At 53.0% G+C, this 19331-nt stretch overlaps 1 protein-coding gene across 1 annotated transcript in view; it reads right to left on the reverse strand.

Moving 5' to 3' along the window:
• Positions 1-5108: 5108 nt before the first annotated feature.
• Positions 5109-19331, reverse strand: part of LOC133358711 (uncharacterized) — a 36485-nt gene continuing 22262 nt past the window's right edge. The window contains exons 4-5 of the mRNA XM_061577150.1: positions 7686-7764; positions 5109-6114 (exon numbers count right to left, since the gene is read on the reverse strand). Coding sequence (XP_061433134.1) covers positions 6102-6114; positions 7686-7764 — 92 coding nt within the window. The 3' untranslated portion in view covers positions 5109-6101. The remainder of the gene's footprint in view (positions 6115-7685; positions 7765-19331) is intronic.

The raw sequence follows: 19331 nt of genomic DNA on the forward strand, positions 1-19331 counted from the left end.
AACACAAGGCTACGATACAGCGCGTAGCGAACCCTCAACACTTGAAGGGGTCACGGTCCCTTCACCTGCTGCCTAAGGAGCTCCCGCCTCCGCACTGACGTGCCCTACTACTGGGGCCACGGTCTCTGGGTCCTCCGGCTGGGGGTGACCTAGCGGAGGCTGCTCTGACCTGACCCAGCCAAGGTACGGGTCCCGACCACTGGCCCGCTCGGTCCCGGCCCTTACAAGGACGGCGGGCCCCGAGGGTTCTAGGGTGGCACCACTGGCCCACTCAGACCCGGCGCTTACAAGGATGGCGGGTCAGATGAGTCCCCAGGGTCCTGGCTAGCCGGTCTTCAGTTTTCAACTGGCTAGCTGGTCTTCAGTCTTCAACTCGCCCCCGGACCCGTCCAGAGGTCCGGCTTTTATACAGCTCCCAGGTGCGTCAGCCCTTGGCCACGCCTTCCCTTCCAGAGAGTTCCAGGGGGAGGTCTCGGGGGATCCCAGAACACCCCGCAGCTCCCCCCCCCCTGCTTTGGGGCTGGGGAATGTAGCAACCCTCATGCCGGTCCAAGTTACTGCCCCTGGTGGGCCCTGTCTGCTACTGCAGGGAAGTGCACGTAGCCCGTTTGCAGCGCTACACTTTGATACTGACAAAAAGGTCCCAGGATAAATGCATTATCAGTTGGGAAAATACCCTCCAAAATTAGATGGACAATAAACATTAAACGTGTGTTGTTAAGGCCTTTAGCATTCATTTGGCATTGTTTTTGCGTATATTATCAGAGGTACTGCAGTGTTTATCAAACACCTCCTTGCCTCGCGAGAGTACGGCGTTGCGCGATAAGAATGAATACCAAATGCATCGGGATTTGATTTTCATAATAAACATGCCAATACCGACAAGCGGAGAATGGCAGAACAACCGAATACGACGCTGTGGATGATGATGAAAAGAGAAGGCAGCTTGCTTGCCTGAAGGATTTGACCGGCATCATTCTTATGGGATGTCGGGAATTGACGTAGTGTGGAAGGAGCTGGAGTTGCATTGTCACCAGCCTCCTTGGTCCGAAACCTGCGATGCCTGGCTTTGCACTGTCCCGGTAGCAGTGGGTGATCACAAACCGCATCAGGACATCTCACGGGCGATGTGGATATCTGATGCACAAGTGGTGATTAAAAGACGGCCCACACTGGAAACAATGGTAACACAGAATTAACTTCGATCGGGACGATACAAGTTAATTCCGTATGCGATGACATTCTTGACTGGCCATATAAAGAAATTCGCTATTTCCATACGGACAGGAGAAGACCGACCTCCAGATTGGAGAGGGCACTTACGAGAAACACCGAGCCCCAATGGCCATACAGAGAAAAAAAAAACATCACGTTAAAATTTGCATCTGCACTTCATTCTGGCCGATCTCCACTTCGGATGATTTAAAATGATCAGTTTGATCGTCATGCAACGATAATTTGCAGAAGGTGGGAAAGGGACTGTGAACCGGAGGTCACTCGAAAGGTCACTCAGATGTAGTTCTGCGCTATCTGCCTCCACGGCCCGTTCTCGATCACGACGACGACGACACAACTGGGATAAATCTGGGGGTGGGGTAGGGGGAAAAAATGAGGCCACATTTAAACAGGACCATTTGATTTTAAAATGAAAACAAACAACAACAACAAAACCCCGACGATAACTTGATTTTTTTTGATAACTTTATTGAGATGTACATGCATTCGTAGTGTCCGTTTTAAGATCGGCGTTTGTGACGTCTCGTTTACTCGAACGCGTCGACGACTGCACTCACTTTACGCCCCGCGGCGAAAAAAAGAGAGAAAAAAAAAGAAAACCACGAAAACTCAAGACGCAGTAAGAATTACAACTACTCATGGCTTATGAGAGAGACAAGCACGACCTAATATAACAGACGACCCTTCTCTGGCAGCGACCAACCTGGGCTGTATGCCCACAAGGACGTGTCTTTCACCGGTCTTGGAGTGACCGCTTGAGCACACATGATGGCTCTCAACATCGCGAGCCTCAATCGGCTGCCCCATTTCTGGAAGTCTGGTCGCGGAGACGTCCACGTGTAAGGGATTTGGCCACGTGTAACCCAAGTTGCGCAACTCATCACGCAACTGGTCGGCGAGAAATAGGAGTTGAGGGCGATGTTTAGGAGCGTTACATGGACCGCACCTTGTAATCCATCGCCACAGTGTGGCCACGAGAGAAGACCCGTGCGAGTCTTAGGGTCGCCCACATTCCTCTAATGTGCCCAATAACGATGCAAGTAAAACGATCAGATTAGCCAAAGACGTGAGGCTGTGAAGCATGTTGACTACACGATGTAACGCAAGTTTTGTTCCTGGGTAGTAAGTGTTATTTCGTAATTGCTTATGACTCAAAAGTATTAAAAATGCTATTATTCCCCGCAAACTTAGCTTTTTGTGACCAGGATAGTGATATTTTTAAATTTACCTATTTTCCATGAGAAAACGGGCGAATTTGTGTCTTTTCGTTCACATAAAGTCAGAAAAAACCGACATGAATCAAAATTTATATGTATTTATACTAAAGTTTTACAAAAATGGCGACAAAGATTTAGAAGTGAATAGTTTGTCGAGATTATGCCTCCCCACAGAGAACTCGGTCCGCTGTGGCCAGTCCTGCCTGTGGTAGTGCCCTTGGTGTCTAAATCTTGTGTAGTGATTTTTATATTACATTAGTATAAATACATGTACATTTTTATTCACATGTTGTTTTTTATGACTTTATGCAAAGGAAAATACACAAATTTGCCCGTTTTCTCATGGAAAATAAGTAAATTTCTAAATATCAATGTCCTGGTCAAAAAGCAAAGTTTGTGGAGAATAATAGACATTTTCTGTACTTTTGAGGCATAAGCAATTAGGAAATAACACTTTCTACCCAGGAACAAAAAAATTGTTACACAGTGCTATTGTACATTATGTACATGTGTCTTGTGAGGCATGCAGCCAAGCCTAGATTAAACATTTCTACAGCATGCATTGTGTGCTACAGGCTGATCAATTAAGAATATAGGAGACCGGGTTTCGGGATCAGTGTCTTGAGACTCAGCTCCATGAGACTGGGATCTCCAGTGATATATGAAGATAAAATAGTTAATTTTTATGCAAAAAACACTAAACTTCCCTGCACAGTAATTCACAATCCAGTATTGAAATGCATGCTTAAGTGAAGACAAAATAGAACCCTGAGACCCGGTCTCCTGGAGCCGAGTCTCGAGACAGTTATTGAAATGCAATGCTTAAGTGAAGACAAACTAGCAACCCTGAGACCCGGTCTCTGAGCCGAGTCTCGAGACGCTGAGACCCGGTCTCCTGGAGCCGAGTCTCAGACCCTGAGACCGGTCTCCTGAGGCCGAGTCTCAAGACACTGAGACCCGGTCTCCTGGAGCCGAGTTCAAGACCCTGAGACCCGGTCTCCTGGAGCCGAGACTCAAGACTCTGAGACCCGGTCTCCTGGAGCCGAGACTCAAGGACCCTGAGACCCGGTCTCCTGGAGCTGAAGTCTCAAGACCCTGAGACCCGGTCTACATGGAGCCGAGTTTCAAGACCCTGAGACCCGGTCTCCTGGAGCCAAGTCTCAAGACCCTGAGACCCGGTCTCCTGGAGCCGAGTCTCAAGATGCTGAGACCCGGTCTCCTGGAGCAGCGTCTCAAGACGCTGAGACTCGGTCTCCTGGAGCCGAGTCTCAAGATGCTGAGACCCGGTCTCCTGGAGCCGAGTCTCAAGATGCTGAGACCCGGTCTCCTGGAGCCGAGTCTCAAGACGCTGAGACTCGGTCTCCTGGAGCCGAGTCTCAAGATGCTGAGACCCGGTCTCCTGGAGCCGAGTCTCAAGATCCTGAGACCCGATCTCCTGGAGCCGAGACTCAAGACCCTGAGACCCGGTCTCCTTGAAGCGGGGACTTTAAAATGCTTTTTGATACTTAAATAACATTCAATGTCCTTTTCCATTCCTGGGAAGGTTACTTTGACATTCATTGCCTTGTATATCAGTAAACACCGCAGTCAAGTGTAGACTTGGACGAAGCTTTGTGACCTTCACTCGGTCAGGATTCTCTATTGTATTTCAGATTCGAGTTGCGATGAAACGAACAGCTCGCAGTGGACAACTCCTCCAGTGAGCCACGGCGTTCGTTTACAACTTGCCATCGGGGGTGGCTCAGACAATTCACAATGGCCATATCAGAGCCACCGAGCCAGCCAGCACCACTGAGAATTCGCAATCCAGGATTTTCACCCGCGCATGATTGAGCCGGGTCCTCGTGCGTCGTGGGTTTAAACGTCTCAAGCCCGCATGCCGACGACCGGACAATAACGCAACCCATCGGCATAGTCCGATTCGGCTTCTCACTCGATTCGGTTCGAGCTCCTGGCTCCGCGGGCTGAAACGCATCGGGTGACGCGCCACGCGGTGAAACACTCTCTACGCTCTCTGCACTCTCTACGCTCTCTACGCAGCACGGAGGAGCGTCCTCCTCCGGTACGGACGCCTGTTGAAGAAGACTCCTGTCCACGTGGGGGGGGGGGGGGGTCTGTGGTGTCGTCTTTCACGCCAGTTCCCCGACGTGATGACGTAGGACTCCGCGCCTCATGGCCTGATCTCCCCCCCCCCACCCATTAGAGAACGACTGGAAAGTATTTGGTCTAAAATACAGGGTGATCCGTTTATAGATACACCACTGAAATAAATATGGAGAAATGACACGATAGACAACATTTCAATTCGGAGCCTCTACATGTCTTCCGCGTGTCTCTCTTCCGAGACGACTGGACAAGCGTGGAAGAGTAGGCCGAAAACGCCTCCTAAGGGCGCTCCCTGTAGAGCTCCCTCTAGTGGAGGCCCTTTCCACTGGCAGTGTTGCGAGCGAGCAATTGCAGGGCTGCGCCCTTGCCTACGCGCCTCTCTCCAATCTCAACATGCCGGCCAATTATTTTAACACTTTCCCCCGTAAGATACGGAGGTGTCGCTTTCGCCAAGGAGAGGCACGAGGGTGATTTTAAATCAGTGGGGGGTATCTATGACTGGATTACCCTGTAATTACAACGATTTGTAGGGCAATTTTTTTAAAAATGTTAAATATCCAAAAAATTCAAAGCGCTCAAAGGAGCTTGCGGCAAACACTCATCTCCATTGGCGACCCTGGACCAGCGGCGTGAATTCCGCATTCCCATGATAGGTGCCAGTTTCTCCAGAGGACCACCTCTGTTGACTTTCCACGAGTGGCCACGATGGTGGGAGAGACGACGGTGATGGTGATGATGGTGATGGGTGACCCCTGACGAAGACTTGATCTCGCCGTCCCATGTGCACGGTGTAGGGGGGTGGCTTGGGGTCCGGTTAAAGCTACCAAATGTTCTGGTTATGGTCAGGGCAGTTCTCCGCGGGTTCATAATGGCACCCACCACGATAAGGGATTCGTGATACGGGCAGAGCTTCCTGGGTAGACGGTGGAGCTGAGTCGTCTGTGGAAACACCAGAGTAGTGGGCGGAGCTACCTGAGCAGTGGGCGGGGTTACCTGAGCAGTGGGAGGAGCAACCTGAGCAGTGGGCGGGGCTACCTGAGCAGTGGGAGGAGCTACCTGAGCAGTGGGCGGGACCACTTGAGTAGTGGGAGGAGCTACAGGGGCAGTGGACAGAGCTACCTGAGTAGTGGGAGGAGCTACCTGAGTAGTGGGAGGAGCTCACTGGGTAGTGGGCGGAGCTACCGGGGCAGTGGGAGGAGCTACCTGGGTAGTGGGAGGAGCTACCTGGGTAGTGAGAGGAGCTACCTGAGTAGTGGGAGGAGCTACCGGGGCAGTGGGAGGAGCTACCTGGGTGGTGAGAGGAGCTACCGGAGCAGTGGGAGGAGCTACCTGAGTAGTGGGTGGAGCTAACTTTGCAGTGGGCGGGGGCTAGTTGCTGAGTGGGTGTGCTTATGGACAAGAGGGCGGTGCTGACAGAGACAGGTGAAGCCTGTTCAAGAACTCGTGGCCCTGGTTGAGCCTCCCAGACATTGGTAGTTGCAGGTCTGGCTATGAATAGGGGCTGTTGCCGATGGGGAAGACGCCTTCATTGGGAGTTAACATTCATTCTTCGTGGCTGAAATGGAAAACCGACAGTTTAAAATTAACAACGCGCGTGATAAACACACAATAAATACTCTTTGGTTCTTTCGGTAAAGGCACGTAGATGAAAAATAAACGTCGTGATTTAATTTAGTTATTTTAATTTTTTTATTTATATATATATTTTTATTTTTTCACCTACGTGACTTTACCGAAAGAACCAAAGAGTATGGATCCTTGCAGTCACGAAAACTTCAAATCTAGAATAAACACACAATAACCAACTCTCTGGTCAACCCACTGCTGGACGAGGGGCTCCCCACGCGGTCACGGTCAAAGTCGACACGTGGCCGGTTCAGGCAGCACCCGCCACTGATGTTGGCCGTGAGCGGGAATTCAACTTCGGTTTGCGAGAGGTTCGTAGCGCAGGGCGCTGAACACTTCGCCCACCGCTCAACGCCCATGCCCAGGCAACACGTACACCTCTTCATATGACACAATTAGCTACAGACCTTTACAAATTCACTGCTGGATGAAGGCCTAACGTACAATGCGCGTTGGTCACAGGTGGCGTTTGACGAAGCTGGGAAAGCAAATGGGGCACGCGGGACTCGTTCACACATCGCTCGCCACGAAAGGTTAGCGGCACATACAAAGACAAAGGTCCCCCGTGTAGCCTTAAGAGACCTTCGGGGCAAGTGCTGTTAGCGAGCACCTATGAAGGCCGGCACGACTCACGAGGGGGTGGGTGGCTATCACCACGCCCGGCCGCCTTTGTCTCCCAAGTGGTGATATTTACTACGCACTGCACCGAGTACTCAGGTTCGTAGCGCTAACAGCCTCATGTGTAAACACAGACTCACAGTAAACACTGGCATACACGCACACGCGGGCAATGCACAATGGGAATGACCATGGCTGCAGTTTAACATTTCACACATTTGCAGTCTCGTGGCAGTGCGTTCAGAGGTTTACGGTTGAAGCCCTTGGCCACACTGGTTAATACTGCGGCATGTACATCGCCGTCTGCTACACAGTGGATTCCAGAGATCCCCTGACGTGGTTTGAAAGAACGAGTCGACAATTGTGTGCCCGTCACGGTCTAAATTTGCCGTAATTGGATAATCGACGCGCGCGTTAATCCTTAATGTGGATTACTCGTAGCAACATCGCCCCCCCCCCCCACTTGCACGGGAGGGACCATGGGCTGAGTCGAACCCCGACTACTACTATTATTATTATAGGACGCAATAATTACAGATGATCATTGCATGTTGGTGCGCTGCTCGCTGCTATCCGTGTGTGGAGTTCAATTGGGGAGTAAGAAATATATAGGGGACAGCGCACCACGCCACGCGACGCAAAGCCACACGCACGCAAAGCCTCGGACACAAATCGACACAGAGCCACGGACACAAATAGTCACAAAGCAACGGACATAAATGGAACAAACGCAAAGACACGAACGACAAAAAAAAAACAAATCCACGTGCGCACTGAAACACAAACCCGCAAATTCAAACACAAAGCGACACAAAACCACAGCAACAACACATAAGCAAAGCCACACAAAGCAACCGCAGGGCAACACGAAGACGACCCCACCTGTCCTTGCCGTGTCCATCCTCAGCCACCGTGTGCTCTCCGTCTGCCTCCGCCGCGTGCACGCTGTTCTTCAGCTCGCCTGCTCGCAGCACGACGGAGGCACAGGTGGCTCAAAGTTGCCGGGTCGACTCAAGACAATCTCCCATGTCGGAGGGACTCCTGAGCTGAGACCGCCGAGGTCATGGGTTCAAAGTTCAAGCCCTGGGTCGAGGTGTTTCTCTCTCTCTCTCTCGAGGGGGGGTTCATCATGGCAAATAATTCAAGGGACGTGAGCCGACGCTGCTGAGATCCTACGTTCAAACGTTCAAAGTTCAAGCCCTGGGTCTAGGTGTTTCCTGGGTCTAGGTGTTTCTCACTTTCTCTCTCTCTCTCTCGGGGGGGGGGGGGGGGGTCATGATGGCTAATAATTCTAGAGACCGTGAGTCGGAGCTGCTGAGATCCTACGTTGAAGGTTCAAGCCCTGGGTCTGGGAGTCACTCTTGATCTCAGGGGCTTCACAATTGCTAAGTCAGAGAAGCTGAGCCAGCATTACTGAGATCCTGGGATCGATGTCTGGGTATCACTTGTTTTTAAGGGGGGTAGGGTGACGGGGAGGGGGGGTCATAATGGCCATGTCAGAGTGAGCGTACATCTGCCCGTCTGGCATGGATTTGACGAAACGCCCTCGCGAAGTTCATTAATCTTTGCCGCTCGCCCGCGGTAACGCGAGGAGTGGCTGCAAAGCAGCGGTCGCTGCAAAATCCGTCGGGAATGTTCGTGGCTCGGAGTGAGCGTGTGGTGGCAGCGGCGGTGTGGGTTACACGGATGAAATGTGTTTTGGTGGACGGCAGCCAATACGATCGCGGCGGGAGCACTCGCACACGCAGACACATTCGTCAGACCCGCTGGTGCACTTTTGCAGTGTGCGCGATAAGCAAAAACACAGGTACATTCGTCGTCATCGTCTACGGACGATGCGACGATGGACGAAGGCGAACCCCCCCTCCCCCTCTCCCTACCCCCCCGAGTCGTCCGCCACTTGTCGCGGTCCTGCGTTGCAACAATTCACCCGGCACCTGCACGCACAATCGTCGCCCCAAAATCTGCGGTCAACGTCCGTGGTCTCGATGGCGAGGCCAAACAACATTTGACCAAAGTGCGGAATGAAGGACGGCCCAAACGGCCGTACCGTGATCTACTATATACAGGGCGCTTCAAAAAATGTTGAACACCTATATGGCACTATCGTTTTTAATGGAAAAAGGACGGGTAATACGCTGTAACATGATAACAAATGTAACGTTAATAGCTTCAAACAGTCAAAGAGTCTCCCACTTGTTCGCCATCGTTGTCAACGCGTGCCTGGAATCTTCTCCAGGTGGTCTCCAGAGCCCGGAGGTGGCACATTTCTCGTGGTTGTTGTTGCAAATTCTCAGAAGTGTTAAAAACATTTTTTTAAGCACCCTGTATATATGTATTTCCCTTCTAAGGCCATACAGTGGTACTGATGGATGCGTCGGGAGTTTTGTTGTTGTTTTGTGCTCCTCGCTGCTCTTTGAGTCGCACTGCAGGAACGAGTCCTGCATCAAGGCACCGCTCTGTGTCAGGCCTTCACCTCGTTTGACATCTGACGAGTGCCCGGGCAACGTGCAACGCTGGGCCAACGTTGACACGCGGTTGGTCAGTCGTTGGCGGAAACGTCGGCCTAACGTTGCACTAACGTCAGACCAACCGCGTGTGAACATTGGCAAAAGTTGGGCCAAGGTCGGACCAACCACGTGTCAACGTTGACGCAACGTTGGGCCGATGTTGCGCCAACGTCGGACCAACCGCGTGTCCGACGTCGACTGGAGGGTGGCTTGTGTGCCATTGCAGTTGGTGAAAGCCACGGTTGGTGGTTCCGGCGGCTTATCAACATTCGTGATGTGGAGGTCACTGGCCATCACTGTAATGGAATAAGGTCCGTCGAGAGGCCGAGGTCCACATGGCGTGAGTCCCGTGCGTCCTGCCTGCTTCGTGAAGGTTGCCCTCCGTGCTCGGAATGTTGCAATGTTCAAGTTCCAGGTTAATTTTAGCTCAACCAGGTCGGACCTCAACAGCCCAGGGTAGTCGCCCATTCGCACGAGTGAATTGGTCGGCGAGTTTTGAATGAGCGAGCTTAATCTTATATCTTACTTCGTTTAACTCGGTGAGAACCGAAGAGACCAGGATGACCTGGGTCACCAGGACGACGCTGTGTATCCAGCAACGCCGAATCTTCCTGCATCTTGTCTGTCGCCCTGGAGGTTACGTGCCCGGACGTGCCGGCATGTCACCGTGGTGGTACGGACGGCAGCGTGTGGCCGGGTACATTCATTTATTTTGTCACACGGGAGGCATTCTACGTTGAGGTGGCCTACGCGCAGAGTACTCGGCCGGTGGTCGATAGCTCTCTGTTGAGAAATGAAGACATCCGTCTTGGTGCTGTTCGTTTCGTTGCTATTCCACCACCACTTCCACTTCCCCGAGCCCCACCACCGCTCGTCTGCCTGGCTTGGAGCTGCCGCGCCGGTCCCGGCCTGCTCGACGGCCTCTTGTACCGACTGTGGCCTCGTGTAAAGCAGCGTGACCTGCCCTACACGCCCGGGGTCACCGTGACCACAGCCCGCTCTGTGGATGTGGCTCAACAGTGGACCATGTGTCGGAGGGGGCCGGAGGTGGGGGGGGGGATGATGTGGCCGTCCCCTGGCTCGGCAAGACGAGCGCACCATGACAACAACAACAACAGCAGCAGCTATAACAATGTTCGGTTGCCGTTCTGACCAATAAGCTTTTTTGCCAGCCCGGTAATGGTATCCGGTGGAGCTGGGGAGGTTAATGTACATGGCTGCTTAGAGGTGACACAAAGACCTCCTGAAGAGCCTTAACAAACTGTAGGGACAAGGACTGTCAGCGAGCATCTATGAAGGCTGGAACGGCACACGAGGGGTGGGTGGCCAGCACCACGCCTGACCGCCTTTGTCTCCCTAGTGGCGATGTTTACACACCGCACCAGGTACTCATTTCAGGCTGAATCGGTTTAGGGGAGGCCCAGGACCGGTTCAGATAATCGTAACCGGTGTTGGCCATGAGCGGGAATCGAACTCGTGTGCCAGGTTCAAAGCACAGCGTAGCGCTAACCGCTACCACGACCGCTCCACCCACGCACACACAGACACAACAACAACCGCCATTCGCCACTAAGTGGCGGTGACGTCACCACGACGCTTGTGCCAGGCTATGTGCACCTTGAGGCCACGTGAAGTGTCGAACGCCCGCTGGCAGGAGGCCACGGGGCAGACCCAGATGCCACAGGTCGACTGACTGAGACGACTGGCTGATGCACCACCTGTGCCCCCTACTGTGCCAACTTTAGCCACCCGGCGCTCCGCTCGTTGTTGAGAGCATTGCTCCTCCGCCCTCCGTTGTTGTTGGAGGGCGACTGCCTCCAAATGCCCAGTAGCAGCGTCCTTCTCCACAGTGGCCGATCTTGACACCGCTGGTATCAGTCATTGGCAAGTCCACTCAGCTCCACATCCTACTGTACCACATCACTCCATCTCTTCTCTAGCCCGTGCAGCGCCCTTTTAGCCCCCTCAATCCGACCAAACAAAAGCTGTTTAGGCATGCGGTGGCTGGGCATGCGGGCTACATAGCCCAGCCAACGCAGCCTTGCCTGCCGGAGGAGCTCACCGATGGGACTTTGTCCAGATCTTTTAAGGATTTGTGAGCTCCTCACACAATCCAGCCTGGTTAAACCCAGGATGGATCGTAGGCAGGCCAGCCTAAATGTTTATAACTGGCGAAGATGTTCCATTAGGGGGTCCACGTTTCGCAAGCGTAGAGAAGGGAGGGAATGACTGTGGCCGAGAAGACCTGAAGTTTCGTGCGGAGCGACAGACCAGGTAACCTCCACGAAGCGTTATGCAACCGATAAAAAGATATTGCCGCTCGACTGATTCAGAGTGAGACCTCTGCTGTTAAACCGGAGCGGGTCATGAGCACATTGCCCAGGTATGGGAAACTCTCCACTCCCTCCACAACTGCCCTATCACCAATTGAGAGTTGTGGGGGTGGAGTGTCCGATGGTACAAAATACCCAGGCAGGTGCTTCGTTTTGATGGAGCTGATGGTAAGGCCCCACCTCTTAGTGGCAAGCTCCAGGTTCAGCAGCAGCGCCTCCAACTCCTCCTCTGAGTGAGCAGCAATTACCAGATCATCGGCACACGTAACATGGTTGAGCAATAGGGAGTCATCCCTTGACCACACCCGGGCATCGATCAGCCTCCCATTGTATCTGTACCAGATGGAAATTCCTCCGGTACAGCTATTGAAGGCTTCATGAACTACGTGGTCAAAATAGATATTAAATAATGTGGGAGCAAGAGGAAATCCCTGTTGCACCCCAAGGTGCCACGTAGTTTTTCCTGGGCCCGCTCAACATTATGAAGGTCTTTAATGATCGTGAGCAGAGGGTCAGGGACTCTGAAAGCACGAAGAACAACCCATCACCCAGGCCTTCTGATGGTATCATAGGCCTTGACCAGGTCAATAAAGCAGAGATGTAGGTTTTTGTTGGAATTCCCTACACATCTGCTGTAGCAGATGGACAGAAAATATGGCATCTGTGCAGGACCGCCCTTTCCTGAAGCCGCATTGGGGCTCCACAAGCCTCTCCTCAGCATGCCTAGCAAGGCGATGTTGAATAATCATTGCCAGGACCTTTCCCGGCACACTGAGGAGTGAGATGCCCCTGTGGTTGTTACAGTCTGTGCAGTCCTTTTTAAAGAGGGGGACCACCAGGGCGTCCTTTCAATCCTGTGGAACCCGTCCAGTGGTCCAAACTGTTGATATGATGTCATGTAGGGTAGTCTGTGCACAAACACCACCCTCCCTCAGCATTTCACCTGGGATATCATCTCTGCCCGGTGTCTTTCCTGATCTCAGACTCTGGGTCGCCTTCAGTACTTCCTCAACAGATGGCACCTCAGCCAGCCACTCACAGGAGGTAACTTCCTCTTCCAATGTTTGAGGCACCGCAGCCTCGGCAGGGTCATCCCCACTTTGTCCCATGATGTTTTCCTGGCTGAGGGATATCTCCTCCCCCAGGACCTCACAGAAATGCTCAGCAAATCTGCAAATCTGTTCCTGGGGGTCGGAGAATGGATCACCGTTCTTTCCCCTAATGATGGTAATAGGTGTGACGCTGCAGGTTACTTTTTTGATGGAATTAAAGAGCGATTTCTGATCGCAGGCCATTGAGGCAGACTCCATCTCCTCAGCAACCCGCGACCACCACCCATCCTTGCAGCACCTCACGATTCTCCGAACCTCCCAGTGAAGGCTGTGGTAAGCCTCTTCATTCTCCGACGTCGGATGCTGTAGCTGATGAAAGTGGGCCCGTCGCTTTTTCTCAGCCAGCTTGAACACCTCCTCTGTCAGCCAGGGTCCCTGGGGAGGTCTCTACCGCGTACCCAAAGCAGCCATTGCAGCTGCATGAGCCACAGTCCTAAACCTCGCCCATTTCCCCTCGACATCAGGAGAAGTGGGAGACGATGCCAACCCCAGCCGCAAGCGATGATGAAATTCTCGCTTGTAGCTTATTATTATAATATGATAGGCACATTTTCATAGACGCACACACAAAACAGTAATGCGTTGTTTGAAAATGTAACATTTTCTGGCCCTTTGCAGGAAAGACTCTCTTTTGGCAGGTTCGCACCTGAGCAATTGGTTGCGTGCAACCCACGTTGCGTATTAGTTGCACGCAACCCAAGTTGCGCATTGATTGCATGCAGCCTAGGGTGTGTATTTAGATGCGTGCGACCAGGTTGCATGTCAGTTGCACAAAACGAAGTTGCACATCAGTTGCATGCAAACCCAAGTTGTGCATCGGTTGCACGCGAGCAAGTTGATTAAGTGAAGATAATGGACTCAGTCAAATGGACTGAGCCATCAGCCGTTTGATGACTTTGAATTTGCATTCACAATATTAATAGTGACGCCCTCCAGGAGTTCGTTAGTGGGCTGATCATCTAGCCCAGGGGTCGGCAACCTACGGCTCCGGAGCCGCATGCGGCTCTTTACGGGCTGCTTCTTGACGATGAGTACGTATGTACTCAGATGCATTGCGGCTCTTGAAATACTGAATTTTGTACCGAATTGAAAAGAAATGGCTCTTCTTGTTATTTTGGTTGCCGACCCCTGATCTAGCCGAAGATTAAGGAGCTTTCGGATTGTGAGTGAAGCCATTTGGCTTTGCCGCACGCGAGATGGAGTGAATTCCATTTTTTGTGGAATAAATCGGATTGTGAATGTCTATCGAGAGACAGACAGCAAAGATGGTGTGCTGATGTTTCCACGGGCGAATAATGGTGGCCTACGGTATGTGCAATTCCGACGAAGCAAGTCTGCCCCTGCTGATGAGATGTTGAACGTCGAAACCAGTGTATAGCTTGCTTGCATTAATCCAATGCTGCTGCTGCAAAAAAAATCACGATCATAAGGGGCTGATGAGATGTGTAAAAAAAAAAACCTAAATTGTTTTATGTGGGGAGACAGATGTATGACAGTATTGTCCGTCACGTGACGGTCAAACTGGCGTTCGATTCTCGGGGCTGGAATTGATCCGAATTGAGTGCAGAACCCAAATGTTATTGTTGTCATTTGAGAGCCCCGTATAATCGAAGTAGGTTTATGTAAGTCTATGGGGTTTCTATGTAAGTCCATGGCTCTCTATGCAAGTCCAAGTATGCCTCGGCCAGTCTTTGGGTCTCTGTTTTAGTCTATGGGATTCGACGTTCGTCTGTGGTTCTCTCTCAGTGGTGGAGTTTCCGGAGCCTGTGCAGTTGCACCGCCTACACACTTGGAAACCTTCGGGCTATGCCACTTCTACAGGTGGTCTAGCAGTGAAGAGATCACGGCGAACCAAACAACAGCACACACACGCACACGCAAAGATGAGGACATGAATGCTGACTCAACGGCAGATGCCTAAATCTAGCGCTCAAGCCCAGCCTCTCAGTTGTGCTGACTCAGCGTCTGATACGGCCACTATGAACCCCCTGAGAGAGACAGAGAGACACCCAGACCCAGGTCTCCAACCCAGAATCTCATCAGTAGCGGCTCAGCGTCTCTGACACGGCCACTATGAACCCCCTGAGAGAGACAGAGAGACACCCAGACCCAGGTCTCCAACCCAGCATCTCATCAGTAGTGGCCCAGTGTCTCTGACACGGCCACTATGAACCCCCTGAGAGAGACAGAGAGACACCCAGACCCAGGTCTCCAACCCAGAATCTCATCAGTAGCGGCTCAGCGTCTCTGACACGGCCACTATGAATCCCCTGAGAGAAACAGAGAGACACCCAGACCCAGGTCTCCAACCCAGAATCTCATCAGTAGTGGCTCAGCGTCTCTGACACGGCCACTATGAACCCCCTGAGAGAAACAGAGACACCCAGACCCAGGTCTCTAACCCAGCCTCTCATCAGTAGTGGCTCAGCACCACGCCCGGCCGCCTTTGTCTCCCTAATGCCGACGTTGACACACCACGCCGGGTACTCATTTAAGGCTGAGTCGATCTAGGGGAGGCCTCGTACCAGCTCAGCTCTTCGTCACCGGTGCTGGCCACGAACGGGGATCGAACCGCCCCCCCCCCCCCCCCCGGGGATTCGTGGCGCAGGGCGCTGACCACTACGCGACCGCTTCCCTGCGCGTGTGCGTGGCTGTGTGTGTGTGGCTGTGTGCGTGGCTGTGTGCGTGCGTGGCTGTGTGTGTGTATGGCTGTGTGTGTGTGTGACTGTGTGTGTGTGACTGTGTGTGTGACTGTGTGTGTGTGGCTGTGTGTGTGTGGCTGTGTGTGTGTGGCTGTGTGTGTGTAGCTGTGTGTGCGTGGCTGTGTGTGTGTGTGGCTGTGAGTGTGTGTGGCTGTGCGTGCGTGTGTGGCTGTGTGTGTGTGTGGCTGTGTGTGTGTGTGTGGCTGTGTGTGTGTGTGTGTGACTGTGTGTGTGTGGCTGTGCGTGTGTGACTGTGTGTGTGTGGCTGTGTGTGTGTGGCTGTGTGTGTGACTGTGTGTGTGTGACTGTGGGGAGCGGTAGTGTAGCGGTTAGCGCGCTGCGCTATGAACCTGGCGACCCGGGTTCGATTCCTGCTCACGGCTAACACCAGTGACGATTATCTGAACCGGTCCTGGGCCTCCCCTAGGTCGACTCAGCCTTAAATGAGTACCTGGTGCGGTGTGTAAACATCGCCATTAGGGAGACAAAGGCGGTCGGGCGTGGTGCTGGCCACCCACCCCCTCGTGTACCGTTCCGGCCTTCATAGGTGCTCGCTAACAGCACTTGCCCCTAGAGTCTGTTCAGGCTATACGGGGGATCTTTGTCTTTTGTGTGACTGTGTGTGTGTGGCTGTGTGTGTGTGTGACTGTGTGTGTGTGTGACTGTGTGTGTGTGTGACTGTGTGTGTGTGTCCGGCAAAAACAACCCCCTACCTCCGACGCGGTGCCGGATGGGCAACACTGTCGTGGACAGCGCTGTGGGGGGAGGGCCAATGCCCATTGGCCTCTCCCCTCATGGCGTCTGTAACCACTATAGTGGGTAAACTGGGGCTCTGGACGGGTGCGAGGGGCTGGTAACCCCTCCACCTTCAATTCATTACCACTAAACTACGAATGAAACATAAATATGTAACAGATAAGCTTGTGCCGGAGGCCCCGGGGGGACAGGCGTCTATGACGTCTCCGGGCCAAACCCCAATTGGCGGAGCCAGGAGATTGAATCTTCACCCTCGGGGCTCCTCCAGAAACAACGAAAACCCACTACGGATGGCCACGTGGAATGTTCGAACGCTCACTGCGGAGGAGAGGCTGCCACTCCTTTGTCGGGAGCTGGACCGGTACCGCCTGGATCTCTGTGGCATTCAGGAGGTCCGGTGGACTGGTTCTGGCTCCTGCCACCATGAGGGGTGGACAGTCCTCCACTCGGGACAGGAGACTGCCAAACAACAGGGTGTGGCTCTTCTTCTGAACAAAAGAATGAAGGGGGCGTGGGAGCGTGGCGGTGAGGTGTGGAAAGCTGTAAGCCCCAGGCTACTTTGGGCTTGACTTCCCATCAACCGGAGGCGAGGAGTGGTGGTCGTGGTTACTTATGCCCCCACCGAAGACGAACATCCGTGGAGGGATGCAGGCAAAGCCGATGAGTCAGATGCCTTCTGTGACCTCCTGTCACAGGTGCTGGCTAAAGTGGCCACTCGGGACAGAGTCATCTTGTTGGGTGACTTCAATGCCCGATTTGGTCATGATGCTGGCACCTGGTCTGGAGTGATTGGAAGGTATGGGCCAGATCAGCTCAATAACAACGGTAGGAGGCTGCTAGATTTTTGTGCAGCCCATGGGCTTGTAATTACCAACACGCTGTTCCGGCATCGGTGCATCCACATAACATCATGGATGCATGCCGGGTCCAAGCAAGAACATCTGCTGGACTACATAGTGACGGACCAGCGGATGCGAGCCCATGTCCTTGACACCAGGACCTACCGTGGAGCTGATCTGCCCTCTGACCATCGACTAGTCATCTGTAAGATGCGCCTGCTATTCTTCCACTCCAGTGGTGGGTGTACACCCAGGACTCCATTCCAACCTAAAGTGGCCTGGTGTCAGTTAGCTGATGAAAGTTGCAAGCGAGAATTTCATCATCGCTTGCAGCTGGGGTTGGCATCGTCCCCCACTCCTGATATCGAGGGCAAATGGGCGAGGTTTAGGACTGTGACTCATGCAGCTGCAATGGCTGCTTTGGGTACGCGGTCCAGACCTCCCCAGAAACCCTGGCTGACAGAGGAGGATAGTTGATAAAAAGCGACAGGCCCACTTTCATCGGCTACAGCATCCCACGTCAGAGAATGAGGAGGTTTACCGCAGCCTTCGCTCGGAGGTTCGGAGAGCCGTAAGGCGCTGCAAGGATGGGTGGTGGTCGCGGGTTGCTGAGGAGATTGAGTCTGCCTCAGTGGCCCGCGATCACAAATCACTATTTAACTCCATCAAAAAAGTAACCTGCAGCACCACACCTATTACCATCATTAGGGGAAAAAACGGTGATCCAATCTCCGACCCCCCGGAAAAGGTTTGCAGATTTGCTGAGCATTTCTGTGAGGTCCTGGGGGAGGGGAAATCCCTCAGCCAGGAAAACATCATGGCACAAAGTGGGGATAATCATGCTGAGGCTGCGGTGCCTCAAATATTGGAAGAAGTCACCCCCTGGCTGGTTGAGGTGCTATCTGTTGAGGAAGTACTGAAGGCGATCCAGAGTCTGAGACCAGGAAAGGCACCGGGCAGAGATGAACTCCCAAGCGAATGCTGAGGGAGGGTGGCGTTTGTGCACAGACTGCCCTATATGACATGATAACAACAGTCTGGACCACTGGACCGGTTCCACAGGATTGGAAGGATGCCCTGGTGGTCCCCCTCTTTAAGAAGAGGGACCGCACAGACTGTAAAAACTACAGGGGCATCTCACTCCTCAGTGTGCCGGGAAAGATCCTGGCAAGGATTATTCAACATCGCCTTGCTAGGCACGCTGAGGAGAGGCTTGCGGAGCCCCAATGCGGTTTCAGGAAAGGGCGGTCCTGCACAGATGCCATATTTTCTGTCTGTCTGCTACAGCAGAGGTGTAGGGAATTCCAACAAGACCTACATCTCTGCTTTATTGACCTGGTCAAGGCCTATGACACCATCAGTAGGCCAGGGCTCTGGGCTGTTCTTCGTGCTTTCGGAGTCCCTGACCCTCTGCTCACGATCATTAAGGACCTTCATGATGGTGAGCGGGCCCGGGTAAAACTACGTGGCCGGGAGTCAGAGCCTTTCCCTGTACACCTTGGGGTGCGACAGGGATGTCCGCTGGCTCCCACATTATTTAACATCTATTTTGACCATGCAGTTCGTGAAGCCTTCAATAGCTGTACCGGGGGAATTTCCATTTGGTACAGATATAATGGGAGGCTGATCGACGCCCGGGTGCGATCAAGGAATGGCTCCCTATTAGTCAACCACGTTATGTATGCCGATGATTTGGTAATAGCTGCTCATTCATAAGAGGAGTTGGAGACGCTGCTGCTGAGACTGGAGCGTGCCACTAAGAGGTGGGGCCTTACCATCAGCCCCACCAAAACTAAGCACCTACCTGGGTATTTTGTACCATCGGACACTCCACCCCCACAACTCCCAATTGGTGATGGGGCAGTTGTGGAGAGAGTGGAGAGTTTCCCATACCTGGGCAGTGTGCTTATGACCGGCTCCGGTTTATCAGCAGAGGTCTCACTCCGAATCAGTCGAGCGGCAATATCTTTTCATCGGTTGCGTAACGCTGTGTGGAAGCTACCTGGTCTGTCGCTCCGCACGAAGCTTCAGGTCTTCTCGGCCACGGTCATTCCCTCCCTTCTCTACGTTTGCGGAACGTGGACCCCCCTAGTGGAGCATCTTCGCCGGTTGGAAACATTTAGGCTGGCCTGCCTACGATCCATCCTGGGTTTAACCAGGCTGGATTGTGTGAGGAGCTCACAAGTCCTTGAAAGATCTGGGCAAAGTCCCATCGGTGAGCTCCTCCGGCAGGCAAGGCTGCGTTGGCTGGGTCATGTAGCCCGCATGCCCAGCCA

This window comes from Lethenteron reissneri, chromosome 63 (genome assembly GCF_015708825.2).
Source record: "Lethenteron reissneri isolate LAM-NWPU_2019-01 chromosome 63, ASM1570882v1, whole genome shotgun sequence".
In the NCBI taxonomy this organism is placed as follows: Eukaryota; Metazoa; Chordata; class Hyperoartia; order Petromyzontiformes; family Petromyzontidae; genus Lethenteron; species Lethenteron reissneri.